The following is a 24,646-nucleotide window of genomic DNA, read 5'->3' on the forward strand; positions in this document are numbered from 1 at the left end:
AACGACGAACAACCTACGTCCACAACGACCAACGAGATTTTGAAAATGAACGACGTGTCAACGATCAACGATAAGGTGAGTATTTTTGATCATTAACAGTCGCTCAAAGCTGACGACGCTAACGACGCCGGATGTGCGTCACGAATTCCGTGACCCCGACGACATATCGTTAGATATGACGTTGCGTGTAAAGCCCCCTTTATCCGGGTGTAGATGAAGTGCTGAGACCTGGATCGATTGCCCAAAATAAGGATCAGACTCTCGAAGGGGTTAGATGATCCTGTTTTGAGCAAATACTGAACTCCTGATCATTTAAGGTCCCAATTGAACCCAATCAAAAATATTGAAAAGTTATAAGAATATGTAAAACCTTTTTTTGAAAATCAAGTTACCCTTTAAATAGATTACAGTTATCTAAATACATAGCGCTTAAACAAACATGCCTGTGCTTCTTCAATGAAAGTTATTTTGGAGTTTTGGAATTTATGAAGGACATGGTTAAGAACAACTGGAAAAGATTATGTGACCTTTTGCAGTTCCGTTTTATTGTCATGGAAGAGCAATGTTCTGACCTCGTAGCACTTAGTAAGGTTAGTATCCATTATAGCAGCAACAGCAAACCAGCTTAACTTCAAAGCTTTCATATGTGACCTCAATTAGAAGGAAAACATCATATATTACTTTAAGCCCACTGGCAGGAAAAGGGCGTCAGGTTGGACAGGCCTAAAATCCATAGAAAAATGAATTGAGACTTATATTTGTCAACATGGATGACCTCTTTGCACACCGTCACATGTCCAATACTAAATGACTTTGATGCTACTGTTTACTGTGATATATATCCTGTTATATACCGTATGTATTAAAGATGATTCCTAAATCACATAGCTGATCTTATGCATCTTTTTTAAGATTTTGTGTGCAAAGAAGCCCTTGGGATGGAATCTGGGGAAATAACTTCGGACCAAATCACCGCATCTTCACATTATAGCACTAACTGGTCTACAGAAAGGTCAAGACTCAACTATCTTGAGAATGGATGGACCCCTGGTGAGGACACAATTAAAGAATGGATACAGGTACATACCAATTATATTAAGGCAAAGAGTTAAAATACGGTATATTTGGGTTGTAGATATTTACATTGTACAGAAATTGTTCGTTTTGTTCTGTGATGACTTCTTGTTGTGGTCCATTGCTGGGACCTTTAACAGTTACCTGCTTGGGAAACCCAATAGCATATGTGTCACGGCTGTCTCTCTGCGTTATGAGACCAGTGACAGATGCAAGACTTTAGAGTCATTTCCATTCTTGACTCTCAATATTAAACGTTTTTTCCTTTGGTGGTTGTAGGGTTAATGCCAGTATTCCTTGCTAGCAAGCGGTCTCATTACCATCTCAGGTGTTTCCGGTTTGGGACCACTCCCAATCCCTTTATATACCCTGCTACCAGCACAGGGTGCCGGATATTCTCTGATCGCTTTACCATTTGGATGCTGGTCCTTTAGGTGGAAGGAGCTTCTGAAACCCTCTGTTGAAGTTGCTGGGGTGGCTGCAGTCTTGGTTCTGACTGCAGCGGTTTATCATTGTGTTTCCCCCTTTCTGTCTTCTTTCACTGGTGTGTTGTTTCAGTGTAGTGGTGTGGTTAGCGTCCCTCACCTGCCCACTCCCTACCCAGGGACAATTGTAGGGTCTTTTCAGGGCTTCAGGTTCCTGCTCGCGACAGGTCAGGAACCTGTTTAGGGACTGGCTTGGAGTGCAGGGTACAGTAGCAGGTAAGTGGAGGACGTGTCCATCTTCCCCCTCACTAATCCTAGGGGCCTCCATTGATAAAGTGTCCCCAGTGTACCCCTTGTTTGTCGTGGTGTAACCCCTGTTCTGTGTTTTGGCTCACACCAGACCATTCCCAGTCTGCGCTGCGATAATATGTTTAGTTTCCCTACCTGCAGTGCCTCCAGAGGAAAAATGAAGCATTACACAGTGAAATGTTGGGTCCTCTAGAGCAAGAGAACCTATTTGTACGAACTTTCAATTCTGTTATCATGATTCTCAATGGGGATTTCTTTCTAATAAATCAGAGCTCACTTAAAAAAGTGGAGGAACATGGGTTTCCTAACCTTTATAACCCAACCTAGCTGAACAGTGAGGACCTTTACAGTTGTAACTTCTTGAACCACTACAGGTCTAACTACCCTAATAAGACCCGGGCTCATTAGCTCTGGAGAGACGCCAGTGCAGAATTAGACCTGACCATCTATTTCTAATATAATAAGCTGCACTTTACTGCCATAGAGGTTCATACACATAATAACTCAATTTAGTAGACGATGTAGTTTAAGACGTCAGTATTATTAGGGAAACTGAAACAGAGACCAAACTGTTAGTAATTTTATAGTTCTCTTTAGGATACAGGTGGTTCATAGTGAAAACTCTGTCTTTATGCTTGCTTGCCTTTTGACGTGTTTTAGATTTTATACCCATATACTGACGTTTTAAGGGCTAGAGAAGTCCATAATGACAACAATTCTCATTATTTAATGGGATTTTCCAGGATTTAAAAAAAAATGGACTAAAAGCATTAAAATAGTAAGAAATCTTATAGTCACCCAGTAGATCCACAAACACCTCCGTGCTCCTGCTGGTCTTTCTAGCTGTTTGCCCATGATTTTCTAACTACCTATCACCATGTACCACTGGCATCATTAGTGATAGGAGCTTCATTGGTACATGGCCTATTAGTGGTCACTTAAAGGAGTTGTCCACTACTATGACAACACCTTCTGATTCCACGTTCCCCACAGGAAAAATAATAAAACCTATACTCACCTCCTGTACCAATGCCCTTAAACAGCATCTGGGTTTGTAGTATCGGGGCTTCGAGTCCAATCAGCGCCGGGTTTTGTCTCCCTGCATTCGGACCAAACGAGTTATTCAACAGGAAGGGAGGACTGTGGCTGCACTCACTTCCTGTTGATTGTTCGTTTGGTCCAAAGGTGGGAGACAGAAGCCGGCGCTGATTGGATGGGGCCTCGTGTGATGTCACAAACCCACATGATCCCTGGGACCGTGAGCTTGGACACCACTGGAAGGGCGTTGGTACCGGAGGTGAGTATAGACTTTATTATTTTATCTGAGGGAAACATGTGGAATCAGAAGGGGATGTGGTCAACCCCTTTAAGTGAAGGGTTAAAGCCTCCCCAAGCCTGCCAACCACCGGAGTAGCAGTTCTGGAGCGACAGGAGACTTAGTGAGCAAGTATAATTATTTCAATACATCCCCCACTCTCTATGCATTTTAAAAAATCTTGGACCCCCTTTTATAATCCATATAAACCCATGATTTCACTAGGGCACATAAAGGATGGTATAGCAAAGTCAAAATGGTGCCCCCGTCTGGTGTTGGTTCCTATCATCATATTTGAGGCCTATCTCAGGACAGACGGGAGGCGGCGGATTAGGCTGATCCAACAGTCGTTTCTATAGTACATGCACTCTTGGTCTTGTTAATACTTATGAAAGTAAGTAATCAGCGAGAATGAAGAAAACACATATAGAGCTTATAACAATATGGAAATTCTGCTCCACACAAAAGAGGCAGATCACGCTGAGAGGCAATGTGCCAAGCAATTACAGCAGAGATATTTGCATATATTACATCATATGCATAAAATACAGGATGCAAAATATATTTTAATTAAGATTTTTAATTTAGGTGTTCCCCGCTGTGCTGTTATTGCAGCAATATCTTAAGGATCCGTCACTGTGGATAAAAGATCTGAGTCTGCTTCTATATTTAATGATGTCTATCTATGATGTATTCTCATTTTACTTTTGTTGAGAACAACTCATTTTGAAGTTACATTGATCCAGAACATGATTATTTTGACCTGCCAGTCATGAATGACACTAATCTAAAGGTGGTCATATAGACTATGCCAAACTGCCGAGACCAACCAACCTTCTGGTGGCATGTGTTCACTTGGCTTGTATCATGGACAAAAAGATCAACATGGACTATCTTTTTGTTCTCAAGGAAGATACGCCCCAACCAAAGGTGTTTGGCCTTGGTTTACTCTCTTCTCCCCATTCAAAAGACATGCGTGCTCCGTCGAACCAAACAAACATGTGTATGGAGGTGGAGAATTGGGATGAATAGCTGCCAAACGAATGTCCAGTTAGCAAATGTGTATGACCACCTTTAGACTATGCTTAACCTATGGATATTAGAGCTGGAATTGAAATTATTTTTGTAGTCCATAGGAGTTTGGACTAGAATGAACTTCATGGAAAATTTGGCCGGTTATTTTTGAATAGGAAACCCAATCGCTTCAACTTTATCTGATACATACGTCCAATATAATTGCCATGCTAGGTAAGGGGAAGGGAAACCCTGTGTCTAGGGAAGGGGGAGATGGTGACCCCTGGCCAAACCTTCCACTTGTCCCTGGGATCCCTCACCACCCTAGATAGGTTCCGCACCTATATGCCAAGCTGGATACCTGACACTAGGTAGCCTTAGTGCTGGGCCCTAAATAGGGAACGGGTGGGATGAGCCCTTTTTCAACCCCATTAAACACTAGAGAAGACAACAAGGAGCACACACAGGGGGAAATACATGAACGTCTTGTCCACAGATGACTCAGGCAGAAGGTCAGCAAAGTAACAGCAACTACACCACAGCTGAGTACAAGCCACCTACTTGCAACTAGAGCTTGAATGAACTGAATAATATCACTAGCACAAGTCCAGGGAAGATGGGTGTATTTAACCATAAAGGGAATACTGATAATCAGCAGCTGGATGGAAGCAGGACTCCGCTGGGTTTTAAAGGGGAAGAGATGCAAACCCAGCAGGAAACCCACCTATTACAATGAATACTGACAGCAGGAACAATAGAAAGTCAGGGAGCATTTTGCCAAATTCAGCCAAACGCTGTGACCTTCTATTGCCAGAAACCACATGACTATCTGTCACCAGTGGCACACCCATGACAATAATATAAGATAGTAGTGGTTGGAAGATACTTTGGTTGTTGTTAGGTCTAAGCCTAGCAAAGGTGGAGCAAAAGACAAGAAGAACATATAGCAGACAATAATAATCCTTGAGCTTGTTTCATTGTTTTGAAGGCTACACAATGATATGAACTTACACCAGAAATACTAATGGAACAATAAAATATTTAAAATCAAGAAATATAGAAACTATTAACCCTTTTATATCACTCTACTGCGTTGTCCTAACCTTTAACCTTAGTACCATTTGGTGCTTGAGTAGCGATCCCCTCTTGGATCACTGTGATACCTTGGATTTCCTTGTTTCCTGAATTGTCTGTTCTTAACTTACTTAGAAAGAACCTCTGAACCTCTTTGGGCTCCTTTTGCATTCACAACATTTTTGTGTTTTGCCATAAGATGTAATACGGGCCACATTTATTTGGGGGGTGGGTTACAGTAAGGAAGTGTTTCATTAAACTCTGTTTTGGTATGTTAAAAATGGCCTGGGAATATCCATCCTTGAATTCCAATTTCAGCCTTTTCTAATGCCAAGGAAATGCTAAGTGTTGGGCTCATACATTTTGTTCATGTAGTATACAGTGACTGGAGTTTTTTAATTGAAAATTTTAAATCAAGAAAGGCGAGGTTCAGGGAATCTACAGATTTCTCATACATTAGGATTAACTATTATTAATGGATCAGGAGGACAGTGGTATGTATTCATGGTCAGGAAACTCTCTATAAAATGTTCTCCTCTCCAACCATTATTTTATGTAAGTGAATAGCTGCATTCATTGGGGAATATCCACTGACAACAGAGCAATGCCTTTCTGTAAGTAGGATGACACAATAGCACTATACGTGCCGACAGCCTGCTAACTTGTCTTTTACGCCTCAAAAAATGTTGATGTTCCTTCCAAAACATCCAGCCGTTCGCCCCCTTGACATAACTAATGGGTAAACTGTGTGACCCCAATTTCCAGTGGGAGGAAACCCACTTGACAGGAAAATGTTACAGCTTCCTCGAGATGGTTTAAGAAATGTCCTTCATTTATCTATCTATCCCTCTATCTATCCCTCTATCTATCTATCTATCCATCTATCTATCTATCTATCTATCCATCTATCTATCCCTCTATCTATCTATCTATCTATCCCTCTATCTACCTATCTATGTATCTATCCATAAATCCATCCATCCATCCATCCATCCATCTATCTATTTTTTCTAGTAATCTTTTGATTAATGTAGTGATGTCCCTCTCTTTGGTACTAGAGACTTGTGACAGAATCTGGGCCGTAGTCTCTTTTTCACATCTGAGACTCCTCACATTAAACGTATCCCCTTTCCTTCAGTGCTGAAAGGGTTAATGTTGGTTTTTCTTTCCAGCAGCTTCTGACTCAAGGCATCAGGTGTTTCTGGTTGGTGACTACTCCCTTCTCCTATATATGGTCATATCTTCCAGTAGAGGGCGCCAGTTTTTCTGAATCCAGTCTGAAGCTAAGCCTGAAGGTGGAAGGAGTTGTTTAGCCCTTGTTGCAGTGAAGTGGCATAAGCTGCAGTCCTGGTGTCTGACTGCAGCTGTGAAGCTGAGCTTATCCTTGTGTTGTTTCCCCTGTTTGCCCTTCTTCCCTGGTGTGTTTTAGTGCAGCGGTGGGACTAGTGATCCTTACTTGCCCACTCACTAGCCAGAACTATTGTAGAGTCTCTCAGGGCTTCAGGTTCCTGCTCGGCAACAGGTGAGGAACTGGCTAGAAGTGCAGGGTACAGTTGCTGGTAAGTGAAGGTGGTGTCCATCTTCCTTCCCACTAGCACTAGGGCCCACTGTTGTTAAAATGCCTCCAGTGTACCCCTTGTTTGTCGTGGTAAAACCTTACTGTGTCTTACTGTGCGCCTGACCTTCCCAAGTCCATGCGTGTCAATTGACTACCCGCTATTCTACATTTTTGCCGACCATTCACCTTTCAAACTATGTATCTACAAAAAAAACATGGCAGAACCCTGAAATTTAGAGTGCAAGCTTCTGAACCCTGACTCAAGGTTCACTTATAAACAAAATCCAAAAGTAGGCAATGCTCCAAAATGAATAAGCAAAGAGTGTGGACACTTTATTGACCCATCTCAAAACAAGTTCAAGTCCACAAAAAGCATGCTTGAGAAATGCTAATTTTTTCTTGGGCGGAAACATCCCTTTGAGATGGGTCGATAAAGTACCCCCACTTTTTGCTTCTTAATTTTAGAGGGCTGCCTAGTGATCATATTATGCATCTTTCTTTCTCTATATCTATCTATGTTTCCATCTGTCCATCTAGGATCTTAATTACAGTTTTCCATATAACGATGTAGAATTAACGCCCGGAAGCAATGCAGACTTATTATTAAAATGACTTTAGTCCATTGTGTACTGAGAACTAGAACAATAGAAAAGAAGGTCACCGGCACCCTCCTTTTCCTCACTACCTGGCTTTTCAACATATTTCCCATGCGGCTTATAATATCTTAATGAAAGTGCATTTCACTACATTTTTACTCACCGACCATTAATAATAGGCAGGCATAAAAATTTAACACACATGTCCAAGCTGCTCTACATCTAAAATGACAGGCGAACAAGTAGTTAGGGAGATGAGGAATCAGGACTGACGTTCCATCGTATATCTTCGGAAAGAGCTTGGATGCGCAATGAAACACTTGAGAAACCGCATCATAGCAAAACTGTAAACACCATCCTGCTAAAATGAATGTAATGAATAATGGATGGTCAATCAGCAGATCTTCCAAGCCTTTATACATATTCCTGCAGAAATTCTGCCGACTAAAAATGTCATCTGTCTTTACCAAATAACATGGTATTCAGCAACAATTACTCACTCATAAAGTCGGGCCGACGTGCATGGGAAAATGTGGGATGTATTGGAATCGAGCAACCAGTGTTTCTTATTTATGAAATAATTTTTCACTGTCAGCATCTGCTTCTTTATCTACATCCGCAGCCAACTTAATGCTGTACAACCCAGCGGATGTAGACGGGAAACATATATACCCTGATGGTAAGAGGGGAGAAATGCAATAATTCGAGCTCAAAATCCATTAATTAAAGATAAATATAGACAACTGTTAATCTTCATCTGTTTCTGAAAAATTAAAAATGACCTAGTATTGAAAAAATCTCCCCAGCATCTTTATTGTCTTAGAATTTTTAAATGTATAAGTTCTCATTTTTAATTTTTAATACATAGCATGTATAGTAGACAAAATCCACCCAATGTTTGGCAAGAGGGGAGCAAAAATACCCTGGTCCTGTGGCTCCAAAACTAGTCCATGGCCACCAGACAATTACCCTGTGAGCTTCCTCTTTCTGCCTGGCATCCCCAGCTCCTTTTCTGGTTATTAGGCCAGGCATGATGACATTATTAGGCCAGGCGTGGTGTCATTATTTCAGCATGATGCATGATGTGATACCAGGTCTAATCAGAAAAGATGCTGGTGAAGCCAGCAGGTAGAAGGAAGATTGTAGGACAATGGACCAGCAGTCACAGACTACCAACGTGGCTACTGGACCAGGGTCTTGAAAGTATTTTTGCTTAATTCTACATGAAAACTGTTGCTAGATTGAAGGAATTCTCTAATATAAATCATATTTTACTATGTGACTTCTCTCCTGTAATCATAATATATAAGTAGGAAAATAAACCATTTTTTAAATATAGAGTAGTAATTCATTATTATCACACACACACATATATATATATATATATATATATATATATATATCACAAAAGTGAGTACTTTTCTCCCATTTGTGTAAAGATTGTATTATATCTTTTCATGGGACAACACTGAAGATATTACACTCATGCAATGTAAAATAGTGTGCGGCTTGTATAAGTGTAAGCTTGGTGCCCTCTAAATAACACACAGCCATTAATGTGTAAACTGCTGGCAGCAAAGGTGAATATGGATAAATTGTGCCTAAAGTGTCAATATTTGTGTGGCCACCTCTATTTTCCAGCACTGCCTTAAATTTCTTAGGCATGGAGTTGACTAGAGGTTCACAGAGGTTGCTGGATCCTCTTCTTGCCTCCATGATGACATCACGGAGCTGGTGGATGTTAGAGACCTTGAACTCCTTCACCATTTGAGGATTCCCCACAGATGGTCAATAGAGTTTAGGTCTGGAGACATGTTTGGCCAGTCCGGCACCTTTACCCTCAGTTTCTTTAGCAAGATAGTGGTCATATTGAGGGTGTGTTGGGGGATGATATCATGTTGCTTACAAAGGGAGGGGATCATGCTCTGCTTCAGTATGTCACAGTACATGTTGCCATTTATGGTTCCCTCAATGAACTGTAGTCCCCACAGCCAGCAGCACTCATGCAGCCCCAAACCATGACACTCCCACTACCATGCCTGACTGTAGGCAGGACACACATATCTTTGCACTCCTCATCTGGTTGCTGCAACATATGCTTGACACCATCTGAACCGAATAAGTTTATCATAGCCTTATCAGACTACAGGACATGGTTCCAGTAATTGATGTCCTTAATCTGCTTGCCTTCAGCAAACTACAGGCTTTCTTGGGCATAATCTTCCTTCTGGGGTGACAGCCATGGAGACCAATTTGATACAGTATGTGGTGTATGGTCTGAGCACTGACCGACTGACCTCACACTCCTGTAGCCTCTGCAGAAATGCTGGTAGCACTCAATATGTCTATTTTGAAAAGACAACCTCTGGATATGACGCTGAGCACGTACACTCATGTTCTTTGGTCGGCCATGGTGAGGCCTGTTCTGTGTGGATTCGGTCTTGTTAAATCGCTGTATGGTCTTGGCCACCATGCTGCAGCTCAGTTTCAGGGTGTTGACAATCTTCTGATACGATATATTGTGTGTTAAAAAATATATATACTGTATATATATATATATATATATATATATTTGTCAATAATTAATTATAAATGTTGCTAATAACTAATTTATACAGCTTTTTTGCTAGTCTAAATAACCTGGTTGCCATAGCAACAATAGATAGAGGCTAGCAACGAGAACCTCGTCTACTTTTTTTTTATCAAAACAGAACAAAGTGATAAACTATATACAAACAGCTGCTTATAACATATGTGATCAGAGATCGGCTCCATTCTCATCTCTGGAAGGGATTTGGTTCTATAAATACTACTTCCCGAATATAAAGCTCTTCTTTTGAAGTTTCTCAAAAATAAGTTAATTTAAATGAAGGCTTTAGTAGGCAGGAGCGCTGTGCCGGCTGTGTCACCATGTGGTGCTGAGCGGAAGATTGGTAGTTGATATGGTAATCATTTTGAAGATTCAGGAATTAAAAGGAAAGTAAGATAATTAATCATGATTGTGATGACGATGAGTATTATTTTTCCTTCTTTTATTCTCTCTGTGGTTGAGGATTGAGGGATTCATAATTTGAGGCTTGACTAGAATAGGATTTATCTGCCTTATATTTAATAAGGTACTGCTTACCTCTTTCCCCATCCTTTGCCTCTATAACCCAAGCATGTAACATCTGTGAAGATGACAAAAATAAAAATTTTAGCTATTTTGTATTTTTTTTTATTATTATTTTTTGTTATTTTTGTTTTATTTTTTACTTCAAAACATAACTTAAATTAGATTATGAGCCTCAAGTGTCAGTTTAGTATTGCAACTAATACTCTCCATGAACAGTAGATAAATGATGGCTGAACTATCGTTCTAGTCTGAAAAAACAACCTCTGGATAGCTCCCCACTGCCGACAGCACTCATGCAGCCCCAAACCATGACCCTCCCACCACCATGCCAGACTATAGGCAGGACACACTTGTTTCTGTACTCCTCACCTGGTTGCTGCTTCACACACTTTACACCATGTGAACCAAATAAATGTATCTAAGTCCCAACAGACTACAGTAATCCATGTTGTTAATCTGTTTGCCTTCCAAAAACTGCAGGCTTTCTTGTGTATCATCTTTAGAAGAGGCTTCCTTGCCATGGAGATCAATTATATGCAGTATGCACTGTATGCTCTAAGCACTGACAGGCTGAACCCCCACCCCTGTAACGTCTGAAGCAATGCTGGCAGCACTCATATGCCTATTCTGAAAAGACAATCTCTGGATATGATGCTGAGCACGTGCACTAAACGTCTATGGTCGATCATGGCTGTTCTGAGTGGAACCTGTCTTGTTATACTGATGTATGGTCTTGGCCACCGTGCTGCAGTTCAGTTTCAGGGTGTTGGCAATCTTCTTATATCCTCGGCCATCTTTATGCAGACTAAAATTTCTTTGTTTTCCGATCCTCAGAGAATCCTTTGCCGTTGGGTGCCATGCTGAACTTCCAGTGACCAGTATAGGAGAGTGTGTGAGCGATAACACCAAATGTAGCACACCTCCTCCCCATTCTTACCTGAGACCTTGTAACACTAATGAGTCACATGATACCGGGGAGGGAAAATGGCTACTTGGGCACAATGCTGTCTCTCCTGACTTCCAAGCCAAGTGCTCCTGTGACCTCCATGAAAGAGCTGCTGCCAGAATCATGTGGCTGCAGCTTTTCTCACCATCAAACAAAAGGATTAGGTGATTTAATTCAGATCGCCCAATCCTTATGTCTCCCGACATCATCCTTTGGGGGACAGTGGGGAGGCCCCTCATACACATTAGGTCTTCTCTGGTCCTGCCAAAATTGGCAGTTTAGGACTACTTTTATTTAATGTGTATTGTGACCTTTCATTCCATTAAATGGAGGATGAGCAGCAATAATACACTCAAGCCATGGATATAAGTGACAGGCGTTTTTGTGCAGCCATTTATCGAACTTCTGGGAATAAAAATGAAACCTGACCTTGAAAAATACCATTAACCTGCAGATATGGAGTTCATCTGCAGGTTAATAGCATTTGGAAGCTGATCGGCACCCTTGCTAAGAGCCTCGTTGCTGAGAGGAAATTAACTTTATTCCTCCCAACAGCCTTAGGCTTTCAGTCATAGGCAGGGGCGGACATATCATTGGTGCAACTTGTGCAGCTGCACAGGCGTCCCAAGAGGTTAGGGAGCTCATTTCTACTTCCAAAATAGGTGAATTTTGATGAGCTCTTGGACCGAAAAGAGTCCTTTTCTATTTGTGTCCGCCAGTGGTCATAGGAGTGGCACCGACGCGGATTCAATCATAATTCTGTACATAGTGAGAGACAGCTGTAACTGCGCCCCCAAAAATCAATTTTCTCGCAGCAGTGGGGCTTTCAGTACGGGCACCAATCAGCTTCAGAATGCTATTAACCTGTAGATTAACTCCCTATCTGCAGGATAATAATGTTTTTTTACATGACCGGATCCCAATAAAGGGAGTCTGTTAACACCAACTGTTAAAACAAAGCATAGACACTTGGTGCTCCCTTGTTGGGGCCAGTCAGTTCTTTGCACCTTTCTGACGCGCCCGTCTTAGGGGATTACTCGTCACGGGGCCGGTGTTGGGGGTTTGGGATGTCACAGTGGCCTAGCCTGGCTCCGTGATCCCGCGGTGTCAACAAAATAAAGATGAGAGGATGAGGATGTTGGGAGTAGTTGTCTCGTGACGTCACCTGTGATATGCGGTTATGAGGGGCGTCGCCACTGCGGAGTGCTCTCTCGGCTGGGGCGGATGATAACGCAGCTCAGATGTTGCAACTCCCCACAGACAGAGCTAGGCTCCAGGGAGGATGCTGGGTGTAGTCGTCCACCCCAGTGTGGAAAGTGCGGGGCACGAGAAGAATCAGACAACACAGCGGTTGCAGTTTAGAGTGTTTTCTCACTGAGTTCCTCCTGCCATTGGACGGCCAGTCTCTGCTGTGATGGGCTCCAGACGATCCTGGATAGTTTGGGGGCCGGTACCGGAGGGTTACTTCGTGAGTCCTTCCTCCCTTCACTCTGTTGTGTGAGTCCCTGTGACTTGAAGCTACACAGGGACCTCTGTCCTTTGGGGTGGTATGTCCCCATCCCGTCTATCAGGCAGCACAAGTCCGTTGGTGGGCCACCCTATGGTCACGGCTTTTTTTTGCTGCTTTGCCCCAGGCGCTGTTGTGGGCCAGAAGACTTGAAATCTTCCGCACTGCGGATTCTGCTTTCAGGCCTTGAAATACCCTCCAGCTTAGGGCTCCACACCCTGAGATGTGTGCAGGTCCTGAGAGAGTTATGAGCTCTCCCCTCAGCAACCATATTCTCCTGCTTCTCACTCCATTCCTGGTGGTAACTTGATTTTCTAAGTGTGTGTGTGGCTCCTACTCCCCAGATCAGTCGCCCCACTCACTCAAGTCCTAGAGTTAGTGGGTGGGAGGCCCCAGACAATATGATGACCATCCTATAAATGACCCTACCCTAACCCCATCCTGGTGAGAGGGCAACTGGCTTATGTGTGGTGGTGGATGGTGTGAACCGGCACTTACCTCCTCCTTACTCGGGGTGAGTACCGCACCTCTGGTGAGATGCAGTACCCTGCGCCACAATTCCACCTCTATGTTTTACCCGTATCACAGCCCTCCTATTCCATGATTGACAGTTTTGACTTTAGAGGAACTAGAGAAGGGTGGAAATAGATGGAAGACCAGTAGCAGACAAGGTGCACTGAACAGTTTGACCATGCAACGGGGGCAACGAGTGCCTAAGATTGGTTTGAACTTTCATTTTATGCTGCAGACTCCTTTAATGTCATTCTTACGTCAAGAAGCCTTGATGTAGTAGAGGTTAAAACTCAAGAAACCTTGATGTAGGAGAGGTTAAAGCTCAAGAAGCCTTGATGTAGGAGAGGTTAACGCTCAAGAAACCTTGATGTAGGAGAGGTTAAAGCTCAAGAAGCCTTGACGTAGGAGAGCTTAAAGCTTTCCATAATTCTTGTCCAATGCCATACTTTGGATCAGACTTTTTTAATTTATGTGTAAGAAGGCTAAAATCTGAAGAACCTACTGTAAAAATAATAGGTCTTGTGGCTGTTTTGGAAACCATTGATCAAATCTCAATGACAGGACCCTCGGGAACCTTGATGGGGAGTCACTGCTCTAGACTCTACTAACACAATTGCCTATGACCCATAGCTTATGCCTACAATTTCATTTTGGCTTTGGCCCAGAACAATCAACAAAGACCACAACCTATTCCTCTGCCCATTCTTTTTGGGCACAAACTAAACAAGCCTATGTAGTCTGGCATAACTAGAACCAGCACTGTTTATTAATCCCAGTTCTGCCCTAAAATCCAGCTCCTGGCTTGCATGGCTTTTCCACAAATCCAACCCTATTAACAAGTCATTTTGAAAATTGCATGAGCGTTAGGAACACAAAAGCCACAATGTAGCCGTACACACATGTGAGAGACATCTGGCTTCATACAGTGCATGGTCTCTAATATGATACTGTAATGAATTTTAAGAAAACCTGCTAAAAATTTCACAACTATTTAAGGGATGTTTTGAAGTTGCGCTGTAAATTGCAGTAAAACCTGCCTTGGGGGAGCAAGTCACCGTTGTGCACCGCTGCTTTTTGCCAGCATGTACGTTTTAGTATATAAAATAAATATTTTATGAAGCTTTTTAGCCTCGGGTGAAAAATAATTCCATTAATCATCTGTTTTAACAACAGGTTTTGTTTTATAAACAGTCACTAAAACAGTGATGTAAGCGCATGAAATATTTACACTTATTGGATGTAAAGCCGAATTCGAACCTTTTTGGGGGGTTTCCAACAGTAGATGGATAGTTGTATTTTTACATTTATTTGCTGCACTCGCCAACTTACTAGTTGGTGCATTCGCTTTTGAAGGTTTTTATAGCTGGAAATCATGGATGACAGCCAAAAATGTCCGAGGCAAAGCAAGGATGAGATAAATGTCTTCAGAACACTCATTTCCCACATCATGCAACCGTGATTTAGTGGAACAAGTGAAATACAATCGAGAAATACTGTGATACATCTGTGGATCTTGAAAGTTCGTTTGACAACCATTCTTTTAAAGAGGACGAAGCACTAGGATTTTCATATATAAACTAAAGCCAGTGCTATACTGGCGCTATCATGCGGATTCTATACATACCTTTAGTTGTGAGATCGGATGTATACTTTCTGAAATATAGACAAGTAAAGTTTGTGAAATGCACTGTTACTTGATGAAAGGTGCAACAGAATATCTAATAGGTGGGTCGGGTTTTGCTAGTTATTCTCGCCCCTGTCTGCTGCCTGTCCTTCCTCCCCCTGTCTCTATAATTACAGGGGGAGGAAGAAGGGAGGAAGGACAGACAGGGGCGGGAATAACTAGCAAAACCCGATCCACTTATTAGATATTCTGTTGCACCTATCATCAAATAATAGTGCATTCAACAAACTTTACTTGCCTATATTTCAGAAAGTATGCATCCGATCTCACAACTAAAGGTCACAGCGTCTGAATGCACAGAATACTCCCTGACTTTCCATTGTTCCTGCTGTCAGTATTCATTGGTATAGGTAGCTTTACTGCTGAATTCATCTCTCCCCCATTTGGACCTAGCAGGAGCTCACCTTCCACCCAGCTGCTGATCATCAGCACTATCTAGGTACTTATATACCCTTTCCTTCCTTGGACTTGGGCTGGTGGTACTTTCAGTTCATTCAAGCTTTGGTTGCAAGCAGGTGGCTTGTACTCCTCTGCAGTATCATAGCTAAAAACGTTGCTGAACTCCTGCCTGTGTCATCTGTGGATAAGTAGTTCATACTTTCCCCTTGGGTATCCCCCTTGTGTCATCTATAGAGTTTAGTGGAGTTGACAAAGAGCTCTTCCCATCCATTCCTTATTTAGGGCCCAGTAGTAGGGACAGGTATCTGTCTCAGCGCATAGGTGCAGAACCTATCTAGGGTGGTGAGGGACCCCAGGGACCAGCAGTAGGTTTTTTCAGGGGTCACCAGCTGCCCTTTCCATAGGCACAGGGTTTCTCTTCCCTTTCGCCGTTTGCTTGGTATTTCCTCTTACCTAGCGTGACAATACCGCACACGACCAGAGGACAGGTGTGGCACTATCTCATTAAGAATGCAGCTCTGTTTTTTAGCCTGGTAAAATCCCTTTAAAACTCCTAATCCAGCGTGCTTCTCCAGTCACGGAGCACCCACGGCCGCCTTTCCTCCCCTACCTTATACCTTAGCTAACCAAGCATCGATTGTTGGTTTTCACTGATCTATAGACATGAACTTTTCGCTTTGTATCTGACAGAGGATTACATTATTGCAGTGTCAGAGTAAATAAGATAGGCTCCTCCGGTGATCTGTCTATTCTGTGCATACAAGTTTAAGGTAAAAAGTGCACGAAGCGGCTTTATGGAGCGACGATCATTTTTCAGCTGGATATGCTCTGGGCTAAGATAAATTGGCACTTTAATGAAACACTAAAAGCAGCGGCTGCAATCAGCTGAGAAGTGTAATACCGGGATTGCTCAGCTCTATACATGCACATCCTTCAGCCTGTGATAGGTGCATGAGTAATGGGAAATTACATGTTTGTAGCTCCAGTATCCTGGAGACCCTAGAAAAATTACCATGCCGTGTGATAGCGCTGAACATCTTTCTTCTTTTCATGCTTTTTAATGAACCTCTACATTACAAATAAATACACCCCAGATCATCACATAGACTCGTAGTAATACTTAGGGTTTTTTTCTACTATGGTGTGTGGGGGATTTATTATTTCCATATTTCTTCTACATATGGATGATATACGTACATCCAGTATCTCTCTCTGTACAGATCCTTTAATATCGCCTAAAAAAATTACATCTCAAAACTTGTGCATTCTGGAATACATCTTGTCAATATAGATGGGCAAAGGGGAACTGGAGGAAAAACAGGTTTTTCGCCGCGCTTGAAGACCACGAACATCAGTGTCAAACAAACAATTCTTTTATTTCATTCCTACGCGTTTCGGAGACCCCAACTGTCTCCTTCTTCAGGGAAAGTTCCTTTCCCTGAAGAAGGAGACAGTTGGGGTCTCCGAAACGCGTAGGAATGAAATAAAAGAATTGTTTGTTTGACACTGATGTTCGTGGTCTTCAAGCGCGGCGAAAAACCTGTTTTTCCTCCAGTTCCCCTTTGATGATCTACTTGTGCAACAGGGCTGCTGCTGGACCGCTTAGGCACTCACTTATGCCATTGAAGGAGTTGTGACTGGCACAACCCGATCAGGTGAGTGCACCACTTCTTTATGTTTTTCACCCAGTAAATCGGGTAAGACCCTATTGCGCCTTTTCTCTCCCGTTTTCAATATAGATGGGGTATGTTTCATTTTCGGTTAAGAAAAAAGTAAGCAATCGTTGACTCCCTCCAGTACTAATTAAAATAAAATTTTTCATATTTTGTTTTTTTTTCAGGATTTAGGGAAAAACCTTTGTTCATATTCCCTATTAAAGAGGACCAACAACCAGGCTTTTCCTATATAAACTAAAGCCAGTGCTATACTGGCACTATCATGCTGATTCTATACATACCTTTAGTTGTGAGATCGGATGTATACTTTCTGAAATATAGGCAAGTAAAGTTTGTGGAATACACTGTTATTTGATGATAGATGCAACAGAATATCTAATAGGTGGGTCGGGTGTGTTTGATAATTATTTCCGCCCCTGTCTGCCTGCCTGTCCTTCTTCTCCCTGTCCTTCCTCCCTCCTTCCTCCCCCTGTGATTATAGAGACTGGGGGAGGAAGGACAGGCATCAGACAGGGGCAGGAATAACTAGCAAAACCCGACCCACCTATTAGATATTCTGTTGCACCTATCAATCAAATAACAGTGAATTTCACAAACTTTACTTGCCCATATTTCAGAAAGTATACATCCGATCTCACAACTAAAGGTATGTATAGAATCAGCATGATAGCGCCAGTACAGCACTAGTTTTACTTTATATATGAAACTCCTGGTGGTTGGTCCTCTTTAAGGCACATAGACATCCTAGAAGGTAATCCTCCTCCAGAAGCCCCTGCTGTAATTAGGCAACAGCCTTGGGTAAAAAAACAACTCCATTCTTAAAAAAGTGTTTCTAGTTACTAAGTACAACCTATTGTGCGTAAGCGAGGATTTATACCTTTGACTTGCAGCGCTAAATGCCTTCTAATTGGTTGCGTTTGCCTATCCATAGGCATATAATAGCATGTCCAGATAGGCCACCATTTTTCCCATGTACACACAATGATCTCTAATTGTTCTGTGTGTACAACCTGTTATTCTAGACAGCACATGTCCTGTTTACCTGTTTACACCAGACAATGTGCTGCTGAGAACGATGATTTTTAAGTAAGCTTTCACCCAACGAATTATCGTATTGATTGTTTCTTGGGCAATTGGCAGCCAGTTTACACTGGCCCAATATAAGGAAGGGGAATGACCTTTACTAGGAAAAATCGGCAATTTGTAAAAACACCATCAGACTGTTTATGGAGGACTTTTTTATAGCAGAAATTAGTTTAATAGTTTTTTAGGGTTGAAGGTAGACTTAAATCCATTGAGTTCAACCTATATCCTGATATGTTGATCCAGAGAAAGACAAAAAAAGCCATAGAGTAGACGGTAAGCTCCGTATTAAGTGAAATATTCCTTCCTGACTCCACATATGGCAATCAGACTAGTTCTCTGGATTAACGCCCAATCACAGAATCCAGTGCACATAACCCATAGTTAGAGATGAGCGGACCTGTGCAATATTGGGTTCTGCGGGTTCAGCCGGGCTTTAGATACAGTTCGGTTCTGGACCCGGTCTTTACCTGAATCCCAATGGAAGTAAATGATTAAGCATTTTCAATCTCCGCCCACATGCAGCCAGTCATAAACGGATCACTTCCGAGGGCAGGTCGAGGGTTTTTTTTCATTTTTTTTTTTTGGTGCACACTACATCCGATCACCCCTGTTGTTACCCCCAGTAAGAGCCGTTCAGACACTGCAAGCGGCTCACAGTGGTTCGAGCATACCCAAGCACACCAATGTTCGATGAAGTAGTGTTCATACGTAAAGCCAGACTCAATCACTGATTGATAATTCCTTGCCTTCCACTGGGATTCCACTGCTAAGACCCCAGCAATTAACATAATAGGAGTGTCCATTGAGTATGCACTCTTCTTCTTCAGTCAATAGCTCCCATAGATAGCTGAGTACACTGCTCGGGTATTTTCGTCAAACCGCCATTTTTGTGATGGGTGAAGATTGCAGGGATGGAATCCAGTTATCAGAAAATTTCCACCTATCTTCTGGACTTGCAAAAAACTTGAAAATGAAGACCTCCACCAACTAGGCGGAATGTCTAAAGTAACGGCCACGTCACTTCTTCTTAGTTTGATTACAGACATTTTATTGCAGTCTATCATTGCTCTACAATCAGATTTCCTTCTATCTTCTATTTTCTTTAGCATATCAGTGACTATCTCGTCATATAGGGTCGTCATCTTCATGTTTATGGTCACGTAAAAAAATTAAGCCAGAAGAATAAACAGCTGCTTTAGAAATTCTTCAAGGGGTTTGTAACATTCCTTCAAGTAGTTAAACAAGTCTTAAATCTGTCAGTTTTGATCAAAAACAAAGAAACACACCTGAATTATTTTTTTTTTTTTTTAAACTTTCTTGCTAATTTCCTCAAAAATAAAAAGATCCAGAAACAAATAGCAAACAATTGCTGAGAAGCTTGGAGCCAATCAGATCTCAACGCTCCACATCTGTTTTTTGTGAAACTATTTTAGCCCGTGGTATTTACATGTTAGAAAACTTCTGTTCTTGTCCAAGATGGAGTCCTAGGGGAAAAAAATGTTAATGAAAGAACAGAGTGTTGATTTCTGCACTGGAATCCATAATTGTCCTTTTCTACGGAGATCATAAGTCCGTGCACTGGGACTCAGCGGTTATGTTGATACAGAACAGCACAAGAAATCGTTACAATGTAATCGCGCTCACAGTTTGTTTTAAGCACCTGTGGGTAAAACTTGTACTTTGCTATGTACTTAATGTCTTGTGGACAGCAGGTACGACGGTCGACTCTACCGGAACGTTTTCAACTATGGGCTTTACCTGGATTGGTATAACTGTTAAGCATTTGTGTGCACTAAATTTATCATCGTTTCTTCACCATTCCTGTTCTGCAACGTTATGACAGTATGTCAAGTATAGAAAGATATCATGATTCAATATGTAGAATGTTAACACCGTAGTAGCCAGACAGCCTGTTTACATAATGTATTGTTTTTGAATGGATGTAAGAGACTCTGTCAAGCAGGTGTTTGATATGTAATCTGAGAGCAGCATGATGTAGGATCTAAGACCCTGAATCCAAAGATGTGTGTGAAGCTCAGGCAAGGGAATTCCCAGCACATGGTGCAACACAGGGGTTACATGGAAAGGGTAGGAAGACCCTAACAGTAGGATGGAGACGGGTCACGTCCTGACAGTAACCTGTGTCTGAAACCTAAGCTCCCTAAAGTCCCTTTACAGGTCCTTCCCCCCCGTCACCATCACGTGCCTAGTCATTCCCCCATTCACCCTGGACAGTTCAAAGTCCGGCGAGTGCACCAGACTGCAATAATCAAACACAGGGGAAGGGGAAGGAAGATAGGCAGGTGAACATAGACAAAAGGATATACACGAGGGCTGCAAACAACTGGACTCCAGCAGCTTCCAGAGACAACCTCCCTGTAACGCCTGCCTGGAACAACAGACTAAGATTGGCTGTAACGGACAGGCTAGGCAGTGATGGCAAACCTGTGGCACTCCAGCTGTTGCAAAACTACAATTCCCATCATGCCTGGCCATTCAAAGCAAAAGCTTTGGCTCTGAAGACATGATGGGAATTGTAGTTTTGCAACAGCTGGAGTGCCACAGGTTCGCCATCACTGGGCTAGAGGAAAGCCGCTCACAAAGCAAGACCCCAAGAACCCTGAAACCCTTTAACCCCTATACAGGGATTTGGAATTACACAGGGCCCCGGAGATCACTACCTGTGGTAGGCTGCAGTCCGATCAGAGTAGTAGTCAGGCAGGGTCAAACTAGGAAATGCAGAGCAGGGACAAAATCAGGCAGGCAAAGATGTAATCAGAAAACCAGGCAGAGGTCAAATCTGGATCGGGTAGCCAGATACAAAAACGGCAGGCAGGAGGGTAGTCAATGAGAAGGCAGAGGTCAACCCAGAGATCAATAGACAGGAACAGGAACCAGACACAAGCAGGAATACAGAACTATGTCTGGCAGAGACCAGCAGATAGGAGGGGGAATTAAAAGAGTGTGGTGTCTTCCCATTGGCTGTAGCTGAATGGTGCTAACTTCAGCTGGAAGACACATGCCACCTACAGTCAGCCAGTGGTACTGCAGGTCCCAGGGAAACCTAGCTTAGTGGATGAGCGGACCCTGTGCTCACCAGAGCCACTAGCACCGACTCCTCTCCTATCACCAGCACTATCCACAGCGGGAACGCGGCACGGCCTGGTGATCGAAGCAGAAGTCGCAGTCGTGGACTCTGGTAGGGACGTAACAGTCCCTCCACAATGGTCAGCTCACAAATGAATTCTATAACTGGCGACAAGTGATGGAACATGTGGCTATATAAAGTGCAGAGGAGTGGTCACAAACTGGCTGCACCTGAGATTGTAGTAACAAGGAAATACCCACAAAGAAGTTTCACAAGGCAATGTGAACTTCAGATCCCAAAACTGTGAAGGGTCTCCAAAGGACGGGAGAAACTTATGACACTGTGTCACTTACTAGGCCATGTATTGCTGTTTCAATAAAATCGATGGGAGTTTATCACTACAGGGCTGTGACTCCTGCTTTCTAGCCAACTGCTCTATGTAACTCTGCCCCACCACTGATCACTGATTAGCAGGTTTCTGCCAATGCACAGTGTACACAGAGAGCTGGCACAGATATACAGGGATCAGCTTTCTGCTAGATCTACAGCAAAGAAAATAGTGATTGTATCAAAATGACAGTATGCAGACGAGAAGTGACTCATTGCTGGAATCAGCGTCTCATCCTCTACAACATGCTGCTCTCAGATTACATAGCAAAAACTCGGAGACAGATTTCCCTTTAAAAACTGTGATTTTAAATCTGGCCATACTTATCATTATTGGTGAAACCCAACTATTTCAGTGAGTGTATCTGGCCATACAATATGTATGGGTGTTACTTGAGTCCCTCTCCCACTATGGCAGGTGTCAGGGTATTGGATTTCAGCTACTAAATGTTTTGTTCTCAAGTACATAAACTGCCACTAGTGTGTCCAGCAGTGACTTAAAGGGGTATTCCAAGGATCAAAAGTTATCGCTTATCCATAGAATGAGGAAATCTTACTGATAAATGGGGGCCAGTGGAACTTGCTATGTTCCCAAGAATCCAAGATGATAACTTTTCTGGGAATTCTCCTTTTATTCCCTCTTAAGGCCGCTTTACACGCAACAACATCGCTAGCGAGCTATCGCTGGGGTCACGGAATTCGTGACGCACATCCGGCCTCGTTAGCGATGTCGTTGTGTGTGACACCTACGAGAAGCCACTAATGATCCGAAAAATGGCAAAAATCTTTGATTGTTGACACGTCGTTCCTTTCCAAATATCGTTGCTCATTTTGGGCGCAGGTTGTTCATCGTTCCTGAGGCAGCACACATCGCTACGTGTGACACCCCGGGAACGACGAACAACAGCGTCCCTCCGGCAACGAAGTTGGAATGACGTTAATGCGGCTGCTCTCCGCCCCTCCGCTTCTATTGGTGGCCCACTGTGTGACGTCGCTGTGACGCCGCACAAACCTCCCCTTTAAAAAAGAGTTTGTTCGCCGGCCACAGCGACGTCGTTAGGAAGGTATGTGCGTGTGACGTGTACTAGCGATATTGTTCGCCACGGGCAGCAACTTGCCCATGATGCACACACGATGGTGACGATGTCGCAGCATGTAAAGAGGCTTTTATAACTATGAAACATGCAAGATATATGGCTGCCGGTGGAATGAGCATTGTTAAATGTGTATTTGGGGGTCTCAGCCAACTCCTTATCGTTTTCAGCCTAAACAACCGTTTTAAAACTTGTACTAGTCATTTTTATAGAATTTTTATTTATATAAAAAATTGCTTTTGTTGTAAATTCCCTGACATTTTAAGTGCAAGATGAACTCCCTTACATACCGTGTGACCTCAGAGTAGAAAGTTTGACTTGGCGATAAACTATTATTTCTTTTTCACATTAAAGACTGTGAATAGATAAAAAGTGATAGAAGAGCGTTATTTTCCTGGATTTGGAAAGAAACATGTTTCAGCCTTGATAAATTGTGCATTATCTTATATTTTTGTTTTAAACTGTACTGATGACGTTACTTTGTGAGATTACTAATGACAGAAAACAACTGCCGCTCAACTCCCAACACTCAACAGCCGGAGATAAAGTCAGCTGTAAAGTAGCAAACCCGGTATAGAAAAAAAAAAAGTAGAGATTATACAAAAGGTTGTTAAAAAGTTTCAAAATTCTAAAGCAAGTTTTTCTGCATAAATTTTAAAATAATTAATGTGGAATAAAACAGAGAACTCTTTATGTTCTACTTTTACGTAATGTTATTGTAGATTTGTGTAATGTGTTTTCTGCTGTTGTGAGCAGTCTGCCGGCTGTAAAAGTCATCCCTCTCAGGACAAATTAAATTAAGTAAAATATAATCCAGTTGGAATAAGTTTTGCTAGGCATTTTTAATAAAGTGGCAGAGATACCATGTTTTTTTCCATCTGGCAATTAAATTGTAATTAAGTTTAGGAACCGAGTTATGTGGCTTGTATTAAAGCAGCTTTAAAGATTTGGGATTGTAAATTGGTTGTCTGTGGTTTCATTTCTATTAGAAACAGGTGAATACCGAGTGCTGAAAAATAGCTCTCAGTGATTAAAACATTAGATATTGTAAAACGAATGATGAAGTGAAATCCATGTGCATACAATATGGACTGTACAGGACCAAATCGGAGACCCATGGAGGCTCCTATCATAAAGCCAGAGGAACTCAACCCAACTCCATTAGCCATTTTGAAGCAGTGGTTGGACAATGAAACATGCTTCAAGTTTTTTTGTAGGAAAAAAAAAATTCTCCAACATTGTTGGTTAAAAATGACTTAAGCGGGCTTTACACGCTACGAGATCGCTACAGCGATCTCGTTGGGGGTCACCTATTTTGTGATGTACATCCGGCCGCTGTAGCGATCTCGTTGTGTGTGACTCCTAGGAGCGATTTTGGATCGTTGTAAAAACGTCCAAAATCGCTCCTCGTTGACATGGGGGTCCTCTCCCAATTATCGCTGCTGTCGCTGGGGCGAAGTTGTTCCTCGTCCCTGTGGCAGCACACATCGCTACGTGTGACGCCGCAGTAACGAGGAACCTCTCCTTACCTGCCACACGCCAGCAATGAGGAAGGAAGGAGGTGGGCGGGATGTTCGTCCCGCTCATCTCTGCCCTTCCGCTTTGATTGGGCGGCCGCTTCGAGACGTCGCTGTGACGCCGAGCAAACCGCCCCCTTAGAAAGGAGGCGGTTCGCCGGTCACAGCGACGTCGACGAGCAGGTAAGTACGTGTGATGCTGCCGTAGCGATAATGTTCGCTACGGGCAGCGATCTTCACATATCGGCATAACGATAGGGGCGGGTGCT

The 24,646-nt window shown here is 42.6% G+C and overlaps 1 protein-coding gene across 1 annotated transcript in view; it reads left to right on the forward strand.

Moving 5' to 3' along the window:
• Positions 1-24,646, forward strand: part of NRP1 (neuropilin 1) — a 259,574-nt gene that overhangs the window by 156,055 nt on the left and 78,873 nt on the right. Inside the window, exon 7 of the mRNA XM_075315483.1 lies at positions 913-1,079. Within this exon, the coding sequence (XP_075171598.1) occupies positions 913-1,079 (167 nt within the window). The remainder of the gene's footprint in view (positions 1-912; positions 1,080-24,646) is intronic.

This window comes from Anomaloglossus baeobatrachus, chromosome 6 (assembly GCF_048569485.1).
Source record: "Anomaloglossus baeobatrachus isolate aAnoBae1 chromosome 6, aAnoBae1.hap1, whole genome shotgun sequence".
In the NCBI taxonomy this organism is placed as follows: domain Eukaryota; kingdom Metazoa; phylum Chordata; class Amphibia; order Anura; family Aromobatidae; genus Anomaloglossus; species Anomaloglossus baeobatrachus.